Below are 16607 nucleotides of genomic sequence, written 5' to 3'. Positions count from 1 at the left end.
AACAAAATTTCTATTGAAATCAACTATAATTGATGATTTCTGGTTTCAAAAACCGGATATAAAAACGGCAATGAAAAACGACGTATTCTTTAATTTACAAATTCGATTAGAATATGCAGATAATGAAAATACACTGAACTGCAAGAAGCATTTTTTTCAATCAAATGTTTGAAAACAACGCTTACTCTAATGTATGACTAAAAGCGAGAGAACTCATGGCCTGAGTAAATTTCACTCAAATTTTGTCATATTCTGTTTATGAATTTGAGTAATCGCAACTCAAACCATGAGTTATGTTCGAAGAGCGTGAGTTTGGTGAGGAGAGTGACCAAGGAGGCTGTGCAAAACTTGATGGAATCTAGAGTGCCTGCAATCTCAGAGTAACGACAGCTGTTCGTTTGAAATGACAGCTTTGTTCCAAGCGAGCAAACGGCCTGGAATGTAAAGCTAATCAAAACTAACTACACTTCGGATTAAACGTTGTGAATTTTTGCCAACATTACGGATAAAATGTTGTCACTCTGGTTTTAGGCACTCTAATCGAATCAGCCCGACAATTCAAATTCGCTTAAAAAGAAGCTTGGGTGACTTTTTTTCATTTTTATTTGTGAATGGAACTTGTAAAAGAAAACAGGAAATTTTGACTGATTTACACATATTCTTGTTTTACCTTTTTTGAATGAAGTTAAAAGATATTTACACTGAAAATATTTTATTTTATTATCCGAAATACTTATGAGATTATCTTTTGTAATAGTTGTATATGTTTCATACAGTATTCCGCTCAATGAAACTTTTTTAGAATAAAAAAATACAAAATCAATTTTTTTACGAACCCATAATTGAATGTGGTAGCTCTGCAGTCATTCGTTAAGACGAATCTATATTTTATGCGTTCGGTCATCATATCATACAAAATCTTGAAACTCATACTCATTACATAGTTAAATTGAAGTATTTTTTTTTTAATTTATATTCAGTTTTCTTTCCGTTGGTCAAACATTTACAGCGAACATTTTTACTATCCATTTCCACTATCAACTAAAAACTGATGACACATTCCTAATGTTAACTACTCTCTTTTCTTACCCTACTGTGCTGCGCTGTAATTTCTAACCGTCGTGATTAATTTTGACAGGAGAAGGCGAAAAAGCTCGCGGAACTATAACTAATAACAAATTCTATTGTACTGCTAGAAAAACTCTTTGAGAAATTGTTGAATAAAGCTTAGTTATAAAAATAGTACTTAGATTAACGAAGTGAAAAGAGATTATTATTATAATTAATAGACTACGATGGAAATGCCGGTAAAAATTTAGAGTAAACGTAACAGAAATGACAAGAAAAACTAAAAAAATCGTTTCTAAAGGCAGGTGGTTTACGTCTTAAACTATACAATGTTCGAGACACCTTACACCAAGTGGACAAAGCGAATATATCCAAACAAACACCCGATAGAAGCTGAATAAAAACGGCTAGTTTGGCTGACAAATCCTGCTCAAAGTATAAACTGCATGAGTACCGATTTGTGCCATCAAACTAAAAACCCACCAGTAAATTTATCGTAGCAAAAAGCCTGTCAACTTTTCTTGCCTGATTGGGCCCATACCCATACCGATGAACCCGTTGAGACAACACACTCGAAGATAGGAACTAGAAACATAAGCCATTGATGCCCTCAGTATAGAAGAGCCCTTCTTTTAGAACCGCATCTGGAGCCGATGATTTTTGCCAGCCCCAATCCGATCGAATGCTTACTAAAAATGTTTGAAAGCTTTAAATAATTTAAGTCTCGATTTCTGTGATCAACTTCGATTGATTTGAAGAGTCTGTACTTCCATACTACCAAAAAAACACGAGAATGAAGAAAACAAAAGCCAGTCAGTCGGTTGGGATCCGGCGGTCGTTCAATCCGGGATCGCTTTTGGATCGTCTTTTCAGTGTAGGAACCAATCTACGGTGTATAAAAGAAGGAGAAATGTTTTTCGATCGAATTAATAAAAATACAACAAGATAAATCGTCATAAATTTAGTGATAACTAATTAATGGTATCATGAATCTAAGAAGTAGTAGCTTAAACACGCCGTTTGTATAGGATAATTAAAAGATTCGTCGCAGTAAGATGTTTTGTAAGAAAACCATCGGAAAAAAACATATGCTGAAGCAAAACTAGGCGAACAAAGACTAAATATTATATCACGTAGAAATGCAGCCGGTAATACGTGAGCAAACACGAGCCTACAGATGCTGGTCTTACGATGTACATAAAGCTCTCACGTGGGAAAAAAGCCTCTGTTAGAAATATCCGAAAATATTCATGCAATTGAGCTCTGTCGTATTGAAGCAACATTAGTAAAATTTTCGTCCGTTCCTTTTTAAATATTTCTAAAGGAGTTAGATCGCTTTTCGAGAAAGGCGATCTATATCTTGAAAGCAGCAACAAACAATATTCATAATCATTCCTATAACTAACCACAGCTCTTGAAACAGATTATGATAATATTGCTACATCGTTTCTCTCTATTTTTTTTTATTTTTCAAAATTATTTTCAAACTTTCAACGCCAATCGATCGAAAATTTGTGTACAGATCTTTGATTGTTTTAACCATTACTAAACTAAACAATTAGTTGACATACCAACTTCAATAATTTGCTTTCTAATTCGTGTTGGTATCGATCACAGCTGCTGATCTTTCTCAATTTCAATTCAATTATTTGCCACTTTTGAAAATGGCAGCTATTTTCTACTCTCCAAACTCCTGACGTGAGCCGGATATTGTATACTATCAACTAAAATTTCATGAATCCAAACTAACCGGTTAAAATGAAGAAATAATAATACGTGAGCCAGATCAACTCTTTTGCAGGGGTTTGAAATATTTTCAAAAATTGAAACTACTATAATTTCTATGATGCAAAGAATATCTGAATATTTTTGTACTAGACGAGACAGACCTAAAAGCAACTCGATGATTAATATATTGCAAACAAGGCATTGCTGAACAAGAGAAGAAAGAAAAAACAAAAAATTTGTAGAATCTTGAACGCAATTTAATTGACTGTACATATTGTAAATTAAAATTATACTAGAACAATGCAATCTTGCGAACATAACTAACAGCGCATGATGGAATACGGTTCGAAATTTAAGTTTTCTCATTGTATATGGTTGTTCTTTTGAATTTGTACATTTCTTTTTCTATAAGGATCCGAAACTTATTTGGGTAGATAAAACTGTTTATAATGTAAATTATGTCATATTTTCGAATCGTCTTTGGTAAAAAAAAACGATCATCAATAAATTGGATCAAACCTAATAGTAAAAGGAAAAAAAGCTGTCCCGTCGCTCCAGACAAGTATCCCACGATGTAGAAGAAGTATGGCAAAACTAACAAAAGCGCTTTATCTAGATAAGATTATAAGAAGTTATGAGAAACCAAAATTAAACTTGAAAACATCGTTTCTTGCCATCCAGAAAGGTAAAAGTTCTGCAACGTGAATCGTGTTACCATGCGCGTACGATAATTGGAATGGATTAACCAAACAAAAGAAGTGATAAGTTATTCTCATTTAACGCTGCTATGTTGCAAACGAGTCTAAGGATGACGGAATTTCGACTAATAATCCCGATAGTCGACTGAAATTCAAACCATTTGTTTGAAAATAATACTCGATTATCAGCATAATCGATTAATTCGAAAACAGATTTTATCGAACGAATAATCGAGTAATCGATTCATAGTCGTAATTCGATTTCAATCAACTTACATTTACTGCTGCTAAGGAAAGAGCTGGAAGCAGCGTTGCCATTATTCCTGATTTAATGCCAGATTTTTCTGATTTCGACAGATATTCTAACAAACCAGGTGGTGATACCTTTCATTTTTGCTCACTGAAAAAAAAGCCCGGTCAAAATTTCTTTGTATATAGTTAGATACAGACAAATGCAGATGAATTTTTGAGTCTGAGACAGATTTTTGAAAAACTAACATGGTAACTCTGGCTGGAAGTGATAATTTTAAAGCCATACACTCTAAGAAAAAATCTTTCTTCTTTGAACGATGTTGGACCAACGTCTGATAAATCAGTTTTTGCAATGACTGAGTAAAAATATATATTGGAGAAGCCAAATGAAATGCCAAAAAATCATCTTTTCTGTACGTTTTTCATTAAATTGGCTTCTCCAATAGATGTTTCCACTCAGTCATTGCAAAAACTGAACTAGGTTATGGCGACTTTACGCAATTAATAAATCGCCCATCATTGGGCATTCGATCCAATTTGCAAATTGTTTTGGAACATGTTTTGAAACACTTTTCTTGTATTATTTTGGTTATAGCTAAAATGTTTGTGAAACACGTGAAAGGCTTCAGATTTTTTCAAAAATTAAGTCGCAGATTTTGTTACTGTTATGTCGTTTTCGTTTGATGCCAAGCCTGGCCCAGTTTCCATCCTAACTGCTGTCAAATCGTTTGCTTGAAACCAGTTTCGAACCTAGTTTCAAAGTATTCGAACTGAAAGTCGAGTCTGTTTCGAACCTGATTTTTATATCGGGTTTGCTCACACCCCCGTTGCTAAGTGCGAAACCAACACAGTTTCGTGAAAAGTGTTCGCTTGATGAAACTATCCTGGGTTAGTTTCAGATTTTCCAAGCGAAAACGACATTAGAGTGTACAGAAGCGCTGTGTAATGAAGTGCTATGGAATAGGAAGTGAACGCAGTCCATGTATTCTGTCAAATGTAGCAATGAGCCATATTCTAATTCAATAATTTAATTTATATATTTTATTGACATATTGCCGGAATTTTCGGTAGCGGCATCTGCGTATGAAAACTGACATTAAGAAAAAGATGAATTTTTCGTTGTTTTATAATACAAATAGATAATAATCAAAATGGACTCGTGAGGGTAGAACATTTATTTGAAAGTACTGTTTTTTTCTAGTTGAAGCTATTAATAAACATTGATAGTTTCCCGAAATGTTTAAATTTGTTAGGTTAGTTTTTATTCTAAGAACATTGTTTAAATAAAAACCAGTATCAGAATGTTTAACAATCGAGTACCATTTATTTTTAATACTTTACTTACTATTTCCGACGGCTTGAAAAATGCTGTTGAACCCAGTATAATGTACGATTTAAATAAACTTTAGTTTTCGCACGAAGAATCGTGATCGACAAACTTTTTCTTCTACTTCTGCAATGATTTTTCAAATTAATTGTCCCGTTTTAATCTGGAATTGTTTTTATTACCTGGTTTATATTTTTTCTACCAATTTGACAGCTCTTGTTGAAAATATCATCTCTACACGAGCAGCACATGTGCGTTTGATGTCAACGTCATTGTGTCAATTAAAATTAAATGATATGAACTTTGGATTACAAATTAGGTTCTGGTCAAAGCTAATAAAAGTCATTTTCATTGACTCAAAATAGATAAACATAACGAGAAATAAATGTCACTCTTAGGTTCGCTTGCAAACTATGAGAACGAAATCCATGTCTATTCAATGACATAAGCGGAACAGTAGTTTCAAAATTGTGCTCTTTCTTTCATTTGCTCTTTTGAGTCATTTCCGGTTTTTAGTGAAAATCCCGTAGTATGCAGTGTCGATTTTCAACCGAAGCTTTGAGAATCGAAAATGACAGAAAACGGTTTCACAATGACTTTTACCTGTTGGTGCTCGAATCTGTAGTAGTTTTGGTTTCCAAATAGGTTCTGGGGTGTAATTACTTCGGATTGTCATATTTAGGTCACTTTTTATAGCCAAGCGTCACAGATTTTCAATACATCGATGAATAAATGAATAAATGAAATTCTGCTTATGTTGCCTGCAGACGTTAGTTTGGTTTTGTCTTGTCATAGAGGAAAGAGTGACGTTGGCAATTATACTCTCACTTTTTTCAATGAGAAACGAAAATGCTTCGTTCCTCTTCGTTTGTTCTGGTGTCGGTCATCTACGAATGAGACAGTAAAATATTGAAAATGAGGCTGTTGGATTGGTTTCATTAATTGAGAATGCGTGACAATTTTAGGCAATTTGGTTGCGCGTTACTTTTAAAATTCATCGTTTCATTGCTTTTACGACATTGGCTTTGAACCAGCAGCCGAATGGCAGAAGAAATTTATCACAATTTTCTTGAAGAGAAGAACACCATAAAATCTCTTCACAAAATTGTGCTTTCTTTTCAATGAGTTTAGAAGTTCAGCTCCGGGCAGAATATTTCTGGAAATTATAAAGAGATTTCGCCAATTTTCTTAATTTGGAGTTCCCGTCAAGTTCAAGAGAAAGTTGAAAAAGAAAAGGAGAGCGAAAGAGCTTTCGAAAGACAATTCTTTTAGTCATCAAGTTTAGCTAATTTTCCTAGTTTTGGGTAGATCGGGCAAATGGAGAGGAATTGTATTAATAGGTTGATCTAACAAGTTAATAAACAAAGTTCTCAATGTTGCCATCTGGTTCTTCGATCGGATTTCTAATATACCTTAAAATCGACGGTAACAAAGCAGCTTAATTTTCTCTTGTCTACGGTTACATCTGTTTTGCAGATACTACTGCCCAAATAATGCCTCCATTGTTTCTATGTAATAATTTTTCAATAGTTTTGCTGGATTTTATCACTAAAATGACTGTCAGAATTTCTTTCCAAAAAAAATTTTTTTTCTTTTTCAAGTGTCAAAAAATTTCTACTTAAACTTGACGTCCGAATTAAAAAAAAATAGGCCAATTCTCTTGGCAATTTTCTTTTCTCTCAAGAAATTTTGTGACCGGAATTCGACTGCAGGTCTGCAGGGTTGTCTGTATCTTAATTTCTAAAACAAATTGCAGATATTCTTCAACGCAGATTTAGAAATGAACCAAGATTTGTGGAAGGGCAATGCTACTACCTTCGCTCGCGCAAGTTTGACAGTATTTTTTACATACTTGTATCACAGAGAACAGACATCCAAGCTAGTGAAAACTTTTTTTTTCAAAAAAGCTGTGTTAAGCATCGAGTAAAAATCCGTTAAAAATCTCCGTTGCGTACGATTTTGCTCGCATGAATTACCATTGTATGAAAGCTCGAGCGCAAGAGCCCATAAGGGATTACTGGGCTGCTCGAAGCGCCTCTACAGGAGAATTGTTTTCTTACACACATTAGCGGCCCTTACTCGAGTCATTAAAAATGTCATTACTAAAAAATAACATCATTTTAATGAACGTGTAATGGTGCAGTAATGACGAGATTTCTATCAAATTCGAAATACATCATTACTTAGTCATCATTAAAAATGAAAAAAATTATGCTCGTGTAAGGGCCTTGGATGTCCGTTCTCTGTGCTTGTATGCTTGCGAGCTTCAATACTGTCGCTTATAATTTATTCGTAAAATCTGAGAACTTCACATTAACATTGAATGCTAAAATAGGAAATAATTTTCTTTCTCGTGAATTTGCTATTGATTGAATGTGGATTTCCATAGCGGATTGATTTTCATAGACTTGTTTGTATCAGTTCTTATGAATTGGATTTTGTAATAGAACTGACTTGACACAAGCAAGTTTTATCGTGGCTACCATTCGAAAAAAAGCTGGTAAAGATCTGCTTACTTTTATCGGAGACCTTTACATTGGAAATTTGGAGCGGAAACGATGTTGTAGATAATTAAGTTGTGCAAAAATAGTCAATAGCTATCAGAAAACAATTGATCAGAAAAATCTGTTAGAATATAGACGGATCAGAGTTTATAGTTTGTTTAACTACTATACTTTAGTTTGAAGACGCATTGTTTTGTTAGTACATGTTTGATCATCCGAACAACCATTGACAAGCGCTAAACACAAATTATTTCACACAATCCTAATGCCTGTTTGTTACATGTTTTACAATTTTCGTTTCTAAGCATTGCACTTCACGTGAAGGTAAGCTGCTCGAACTAAGAAGACAAAATATACAAAAAAAAACTCCAAATGTTCCTCTTCTATGAAAACCCAAAAGTATTGATTTTACAATACATCGCAGTGTACGAGAGAAATTCGGAAAATTGTAGTTTATAACCCCACATGTTTGTCGGTTGTGTTCACGGAAAAATTCTCTTACGATATTTTTGACGTTAATACGCGTGTAATGTATATAAATCAATCACACACACACCACCCACGCACCGGACAAGTGTCGGATTTCCGCATCGAGAAAGGCACTGTTTATGACATTCGCACACCATATTATCGCACGAGAACAACTCTTGTCGAAAACAGCAAGCAAGCAAATAAAACATACATGTTATGCATTCATTTTTACATGCTCACACACAATTGATACACACGCGTAGTGTCATACGTCGAGGAGGAAACGCAAATAGTTTCAATCAAAATAATCACGTTCGATGTAGGCCGTAAACATACTTGCAAACAAAACACAAAACCTTATAAAATGAAACTATTGCACTTCCCCAAACTATAGCAAGCAACTAAAACCGAAATGAACGAAGAATGAAACATGTGAACAGAGATATTAAAAGTTTACTCGAAAAAGTCGCAAATAAACGGTACACATTTTTAGAAGCACGCAATTGATCGAACAAAAAATTATTATAAATTATGAGAAACAAACAGACCCTACAACAACAGCAGTAAAAAATAGGAATGACATAAACATTTGATTGTTTAATTATTATTAATTGTGAAACCAGAGTTGTTGAAATATTACTTAATACCACACATTTTGCTAGTTGACGTAAGTAAAACGAACAGGAGAAAATGATTAATTATAAGCAAAATAGAAAACGAAAAAAAGTAAAGAACAACAATACAGTAAGTCAGTCATTGGTCACGATAATTTCAGTATACTGATTCAAGCAGAAGCCGAATGAAACAAACCCACTTATTCGAGTTTATCGCATAATTCGCTACTGTTAGTGTTCATAATTTGACTGTATAAAGATTTGATTATTTCGCCGGCCAGAGATACTAAGCTAAACACAACACATAATCGATTGAGCACTCTTACCTAAACCGAACACCTGAGCTGCTAAACTATACATGTTTGTTAATGCGAAAAATTATCGGTTGATCGTATCTTATGAGTACCGTTTATTAGTTTTATTTGTGAATTGAGATTATACAGGAGCTAAACGTGAATAGAGAAGTACCAAACAACTGGTTTAAATGAATTGGAATTCCAAAACAACAAACAAATTCGTCTGAAAACAAACGGCGAGAAACTGTAGCATATGCAATGAAAACTGAAGAAAAAAAACAGAAATGAGAAAATTTAAGATATTGTTATTATGTATAATGTTTGACCAATAAAAAGTGAACAGTTGATTTAAAAATATGTGCAAGCATTTTGGTCAACGACTGACGTCAGATTTTTTTCGCTTTGAAATGCTTGAAATTAACTACAATCTTATTTTTCTTTCACAGGGAAAAGCTGAAAAAGTGATTGTCGCCGTGTGCTTCAAATGGACTCGGAGCAAATAGACTATAAACGAAACATTCAAATCAATCGAAAAAGATCCTCTCCACCCGAGATTGTGAAACATTTTACTTTGCTATAGTTTGTTACAAGAAAAAAAAACAAAACCAAAAAAAGTTCGAAACTTACCGAGATATTTTTCTTTCTGATATCGAAAATTTTTGTTTTGTAAAAATGTACTTAAATGTTTTTTTTCGTTTTCCTACTACATATTTTCTAATGAAACCAACCGCTTCGATTTACTGAACTACTCAGTTTTGCTAATAAGCTTCACATAAAGACCACATCTAAATATTAAGCAACCTTAGTTTTAACGAGACAGTTTATATTCAAGAAAACGAAATCATGTGTACATCACATAATATTTTAAAGTAAGTGCATCGATTTTCCGTTTCATCGCAATTGAAGCTCTAATATTTCACAAAGTTTTCAAAATAAAAAAGAAAATTTTTTGTCACATTGTTGTTTATTTTCCATGACTCCAAGAAAACCTTCATGGCTTCAATACTTAATAAAAACAGGTAACGTAAAATTAATTGTTATTTAAATTTTTGAGTAGTTTAAGCATACAGTACACTGGTTTTAGTCATCGAATAAGAAAAATTGATGCAAATTTATGTAACGCATACAAACTGGCATAAGACAGCAGGCAAATTTGCAAGCAAGGCTGCACGTGAATTAAATCTACACTGATTTCTCCGTTGCATCCCAAGTAACAATTCGAATGCCTTATGGTTTTGATTGTAATTTATAGGAGTCACTACCTCAATCACTACCTGTTTTATGACAACTATAATAAGTGTCTCTTTTAACCAGTAATATCATAGTTTTCAAAGCTTCTATAAAACCCTTTACCTACACTAAAAATAAAACAATTTGCACTAGAATAAAACCATGCAAACACTCTTAATATTGCTTTCAAACATTTTCTTTAAAACATTATTGTCAGTTAAATTCTTTCATAAATCTAGTTTTGTGTGTGTGCGTGTTCATTCTATCACGATTTCACTCAGAGTAAATTTGAGGGTTCTAAAGTACATTTATGACGCATTAGTTGAAGGCTATTTGATTTATTGCTTCTTAGGTTAAGTGTAATTTGCATTAAAAGAAATTTCATGACCGCCATTATGATGTTCTATACCGTAGCATTTATTGACATCAAACAAACTTCGAAATTCAAAAACGAGCAAATATGTTGGACTTTCATGATTCATTTTCAGATCGTATGCACAAGTTTTATCGTCACAGAATAGTTTTATACAAAAATGACGATGAATCACAAAAAATAATTTTCATAAATCATGGAGACTATCGCAAAAACCGTATTTATTTCAAGGCGATTAGTTATAATTCCTTTTTTTTTATTCTTACATTAGCATTAGCATTATTAGCATTAGAGACCGCCCGTGTGTTGCTACTCCGTTATTGATCTGGACCAATTAAGATTGCAAAATGATTTTTTGGAGTAACATGTTTGGGAATAACACATTGTTTCACACTGTGCAAACTGTATTGAACCATGCATGCTGATCAATACCGACGCCGGCCACGTCCGAATGCAGATCTACTTGGGAGGGAAAGGATTGTTAGTTCGATGCATTTTGCTACTAGGAACCGAGGAATCCTCTGCATTCCCACATGCATCACAGGAGAGGATACTTTGTTAGTAAATGTTTTAATAATGTTATCATGTGTTTATTGCTCTGGGTAGCCGGCTACCAAGAATGTTTTAAAGTATTATGGTTTTATGTGTTACTTTGTGCTGGCAATATAATGCACGAAACAGTCAATCTCCGAAATTGACAAAACTCCGGACAGCCGGCTGTCGAGTATGCAGTCACTCGTTTATGCATCTACCTTTCGCGTTTTTTTAGTCATGCAAAAAAAACACATGCGGATTGATAAAAAAAAAGGTATCATCTCACTGCTAGGTGGATTAAGCACGTTTTTATAAATGAAACTACGTGATACAAAATAAACGAGCGAATAGGATTTAGACAAAAAAGTTGATTCATTGCATTGAAATATTCTAAACAGTTATTATAAAATCATTTTAAATCACCAAACAAAGGTCAACAGATTTCACACGCGTTTTGATTCTTTATTATTTCCGCTTTATTATTTTAATTATTTATTAAAATTATTAATTGGTTATATTAGTTGATCTGGGCAGCCGGCTACCGAGAAAAATATTAATTTACTGATTGAAATATTAATATCAAGTGTTTTTTACTATGTATTCAATATACCGATATATGTTATCTCTGTTATTAACTTTGTAATATAAACGGATTTGCGCAATAGTTGATTTTTATCATTCATTTTATAATCCTGAAAGACAATAAATAACATGGAAGAAGAAATCATTCCTAATAAAACTTTCTCCGAAGCTAGACGGAAATTGATAGGTTGAATAAAGAGATGATTTAGTAAAATAGAGTAATCAGATGGAAGCAGGAACCCAGTGGATCTATTCTTGGTTCATTTTTTCCGCCAGATTCCACACGGCATCTGGGCTGGTACAGTCCGGAGAGAGCTAATAGGTACTATCAATCTCCTAGTGGACCCCAGCCCCTAATTCCTTTTTTTATTCTTACATTCACGATAAAAATAAAAGCGCATTAAGTTTTTACGTTCGGAAAAGGTCTCAAACTCGTAATTAAAATATAATATATTCTTACTGATTGCATTCAAAGTAGACATGACACACATAGTCAAGAAAAATATCATTAAAACGACAGTTTATTCTAAGCGGTATTCATTCCATCCAAAGAAATTTAATGTTGATCGTAAAGCTGGTTTCAAAATTTTCTTGAATTTGGAGTTTTAAAGCAAGTTTATGCTGATTCTTCATTTTGATTTATAAACCTTATGAAGAATGGTCCACTTTGCAGGAACATGCTCTTATGGAGGTTTTCAGTAGGCTTTCGTGGAGTTTAAAGTTTTATTGCAACATTTATTATGTAGCATTGAAGACAGCTACAAGTATTTAATAATATTAAAAATGTTACTTGGGATTTGACCACATAACAGTCTCTAAGTTGAGTAGACTGGGATTCAGTGGTTCATTTTTGAATTGGCTTCAATCAAATCTATCTGGTCGCGAAATGTTAATGAAAATAAAAGGACTGTATTTGACTAGACTGTACTACATCACTATTTGCTGTTACCCTCGAAGTTGCTCAAGGAAGTCTCTTGAATCGTTCACAGTTTTACTTTATCTTAACTATTTAAACTTTTGCAATAAGTGTAATAAAGATTTTCGCTGTACCAGCTTAAACCCGCCTGATGGTTTGTTTGTGCGGGTGCGTCTTACTCATTTCAGACCTTCAGGGAGAAACACAAAGCTTCCCCCGCGTGACTCAGGCAATCCACTCCATCATCCAGCCATTCACTTGTAAGATACCCTGATGCACTCCCTGTCCCTCCCCGTTGTCGATATACTTGAGCATAATACAATATAATATAATGTAATATAATATAATATAATATAATATAATATAATATAATATAATTTAATATAATCTAATATAATATAATATAATATAATATAATATAATATAATATAAAATAATATAACATAATATAATATAATATAATATAATATAATGTAATATATTATAATATAATATAATAAAATTCAATATAATATATCACATCCAAGCTAGTACAAACTTTTTTAAAAAGCTGTGTAAAGCATACAAGTGAAAATCCATTAAAAATCACCGTTGCACACGACTTTGCACGTATGAATGTCTGTTGGATATCTGTCCTCTGTGATGTAATATAATAAAAAATAATATAATATAATATAATATAAGACGATATAACACAGCATAATATAATATAATTTAACACAATATAACATAACATAATACTATGTAACACAATACTTATACTTATAATATAATATAATATAATATAATATAATATAATATAATATGATATAATGCAATGCAGTATAATACCATACAACATAACAAAATATCATATAATAAGATAATATATGAAATAATATGCTATGATACAATCTATAACAGTTGCTTTCGCAGTGTAAGTTATGCTCTCTTTCGTCGCAGTTTTTCAGGAAATATATTTCTTTTTTAATAATAATAATAATTAAAATAATAGTGATAATAATAATAATAGTAATAGTAATAATATTAATAATAACCAACAATATATAATACAATGTAGTATAATTCAATTCAATATATAACAAATAATGCAACAAACAACATGTTGCAATATACTATGATAAAGCACTTTAGGATGGGCTTCAAACTACAATCCATTTCGCACCCTCTCATTCTGCTACTAACGCAGAATGCGATAGCACCCAGTCGACGCCGTTCTATTGACCAAATGTCATCATAGACGCTCGGGGAGGCATGAGATAGGAACTTGTGAGGACTTAGTTATCTCACCATTTGACGACCTAGCACTGGCAATTATGAATTTTGAACAGTAAAAACTAATGTTGATAGTTTCCAGAGGTTAGACATCTGTCCTTATTATTCAGTTCATGTTGCCTCGAAATCTAAAAAAAACTTGTTTTTCACTGTGTTATCTATGAGCAATTTTGTGCTAACTAAGCAGCTTTTGCGGGAAGTTTTAGTTTTCTGTTTTAATTGCAAGAAAAGTTCAGCTGAAGTGCATCAAATGCTTGTCAATTGGTGCCATCGACCTCACCATCAACACCAAAGCCAAATATACATGATTCGAAGGTCGAAGATGTTATGTACTATGAGCTGCTACAACCATGTGATAGTGTAACGGGAGATCGGCACTAGCTGCAATTGATGCGTTTTAGCCGTGCGTTACGAGAAAAACGGTCGGAATACAAGCAAAGACATGATAAAGTTATTCTCCTGCATAACAATGCTCGGCCTCATGTCACAAAATGAATGACATTGCTTCATGAATAATTCTGTATGAAATGTTCAAAACGATGAATGTGACAATGAGAGATTCTCTTTGTTTACTTTCTCTTTCGATTATTACGGTACTGTTAGCAATCCTTCACTCCAATTATTTACCGATAATAGTAACTAAAGCTATCATCTTCGAATCTGCACTGAAGAATGCAGAAATGTTTCGCAATAATCGAAAGAGAAAGTAAACAAAGAGAATCTCTCATTGTTACACTCGTCGTTTTGAACATTTTATACAAAAATGTCACATATGAACCCATACAGAGGAACTTGGTAGTCGTGTGCAGATTACTCTTGGAGCCTGTAAAATTCTGTTCGAATGGAATATTGCATTATTTGACAAGTTAAGTAGTTATAAATTGTATCGTTTGTAGAATTATGTCACCTGTAAAATTCATAATTTTTTCTAGGTTAGTATAAACACTTTCAAATAAAATTTTACGTTGGAATTACTTTAAAAAAAAACACGTGAAATGGTTTCAATCGTCAAAGAAAATGTTTTACGTGACAAAAATGAACGTTATGTGAACATCCTCTGAAACTAATAGCAGGGTGGCAAGTGCATTAGCGATTTTAATTTCCCGGTTTTTCCCGGTATTCCCGGTGCGCGAGACTAAAAAATCCCGGTTTTTTAACATGTCCAAAAAACATCGAGAGTTGAGAAATAAGTATTTTTCGGGTATCTGCTTAGAACTACGATTAAAACTCTCATCCACAATTTGTCCAAACGTTTATCTTCTGAACTAACAGTACCATTCAGCTCAATGCCCAGTTATTTAAAAGCCTAATTAAATTTAAAGTCTTACAATTAAAATAAAATAATTATTTTTCGAATTATTCAATCTTTTTCAAGACTACCACTGAAACAGTTTTTTAAAAGCTCTGGAAAATCAATCCTTCTTAAAACATATGCAAGTTAGGAGTGTATTCTAGAAATGGGCAAAACCGATCATTTCAAAGAACTATTGAAAACATGATAGTTGTACCGAAAGAATCAGTTCTATTGAACCGTTCTTTCGTTTTTCTGAAACTTTGTATGTTTCTTCGAAAATAATAGGAAAGCTATAAATTATATTTTGTAGTAAACAGATTCAATAATAATAAAGTCTTTTAGCATGTGTTCTACCAATGATCATTCTCTTTTGTATACATTTTCAAAGTTCGCGAACTTCTACCAGATTCCTTAAACCAGCAAACGTTTCGAAAGACTATTCTATTGAGAAGAATAGAGAGCTATCATTCTTCAATAAAGAACTCCAGTTCACTCAATCTTCGAGGAGAACTAGTTCTTTTGGGCCGGTCGCGGACTGACCATCTCTAGTGCATTCCAATACTTTTTTATTAAAAATTAAAAATGAATGAACTAAAGCACAACACTCCTCCCGCAAACCCGATTTCTTCTAACAACCAGTGACGTCTCGCGACAAAATTTATGGGTTGTGCACTGCTTATATAGTATGATATCAGAACCGTTTCGACGTTGCAACTGAGACAGCAATTTGTTTTCAACTGCCATAAGCATTAGCCTGAAGCCTCTCCTGAATGTGTGCATACAAGTTCTCACAGAGCCTATTTGGCCAGTGGTGCAGTGCACAAGGTGCACATGAGGACGAGAGTCCATTGCTAACAACATATACGATATTCTTTTATAGTTGGGTTCTGGCGAGAGAACAAAATCCTTCTAGAATTCTTAATATGTACGCTTGTCATTTTGGAAAAACAACTACAATCTATGCCTCTAGTGACTGAAATGATCTAAATTTGACTCTCCTATCATTGACACTGAACAAGATCTTACGAACTCTGAAAAACCAATTTCAGCTGTCAAAGAAAGAAATCAAATATTCCTTGTAAACGGTGGATAAAATGAAAGTCGACAACTTTGTCAATTTTGCGACTCCTATTGAAATCAATATCAAGATTACTAAACAAATATTGTCACAATTTGACATTACTGAGACAAATTTTGGTGAAATTAGGGAAATCATTGGCTGGCAACTAAAAACACGGCCCCAAAGAATTCTTAAAAAAATTATCAATTTTCTGATGTTACTTTTACCATTAGGCATACTTATTCTGAAATTTGAAGACAAACACTAAAAAAGGTCCTAAGTGCAAATGACAGTTCCTTTTTCTATACTCTTTCTTTTGATTATTACGGTATTATAGGCAATCCTTCTATCTAACACTTTGTATAGAATAACGACTGAAACTATC

At 33.1% G+C, this 16607-nt stretch overlaps 1 protein-coding gene across 2 annotated transcripts in view; it reads left to right on the top strand.

Moving 5' to 3' along the window:
* LOC131428472 (uncharacterized) overlaps nt 1–10581 on the top strand; it is a 135617-nt gene extending 125036 nt beyond the window's left edge. Inside the window, exon 9 of one of the 2 annotated variants that reach the window (XM_058592453.1) lies at nt 9405–10581. In XM_058592453.1, coding sequence (XP_058448436.1) covers nt 9405–9423 — 19 coding nt within the window. In that variant the 3' untranslated portion in view covers nt 9424–10581. Of the gene's footprint in view, nt 1–1138; nt 9316–9404 lie in introns of those variants that run through there. The other variant, XM_058592452.1, reaches the window with a different exon arrangement.
* Nucleotides 10582–16607: the final 6026 nt, after the last annotated feature.

The sequence above is a fragment of the Malaya genurostris genome, chromosome 2 (genome assembly GCF_030247185.1).
Source record: "Malaya genurostris strain Urasoe2022 chromosome 2, Malgen_1.1, whole genome shotgun sequence".
Lineage (NCBI taxonomy): Eukaryota > Metazoa > Arthropoda > Insecta > Diptera > Culicidae > Malaya > Malaya genurostris.
This window is presented reverse-complemented; position numbering and strand designations above follow the sequence as displayed.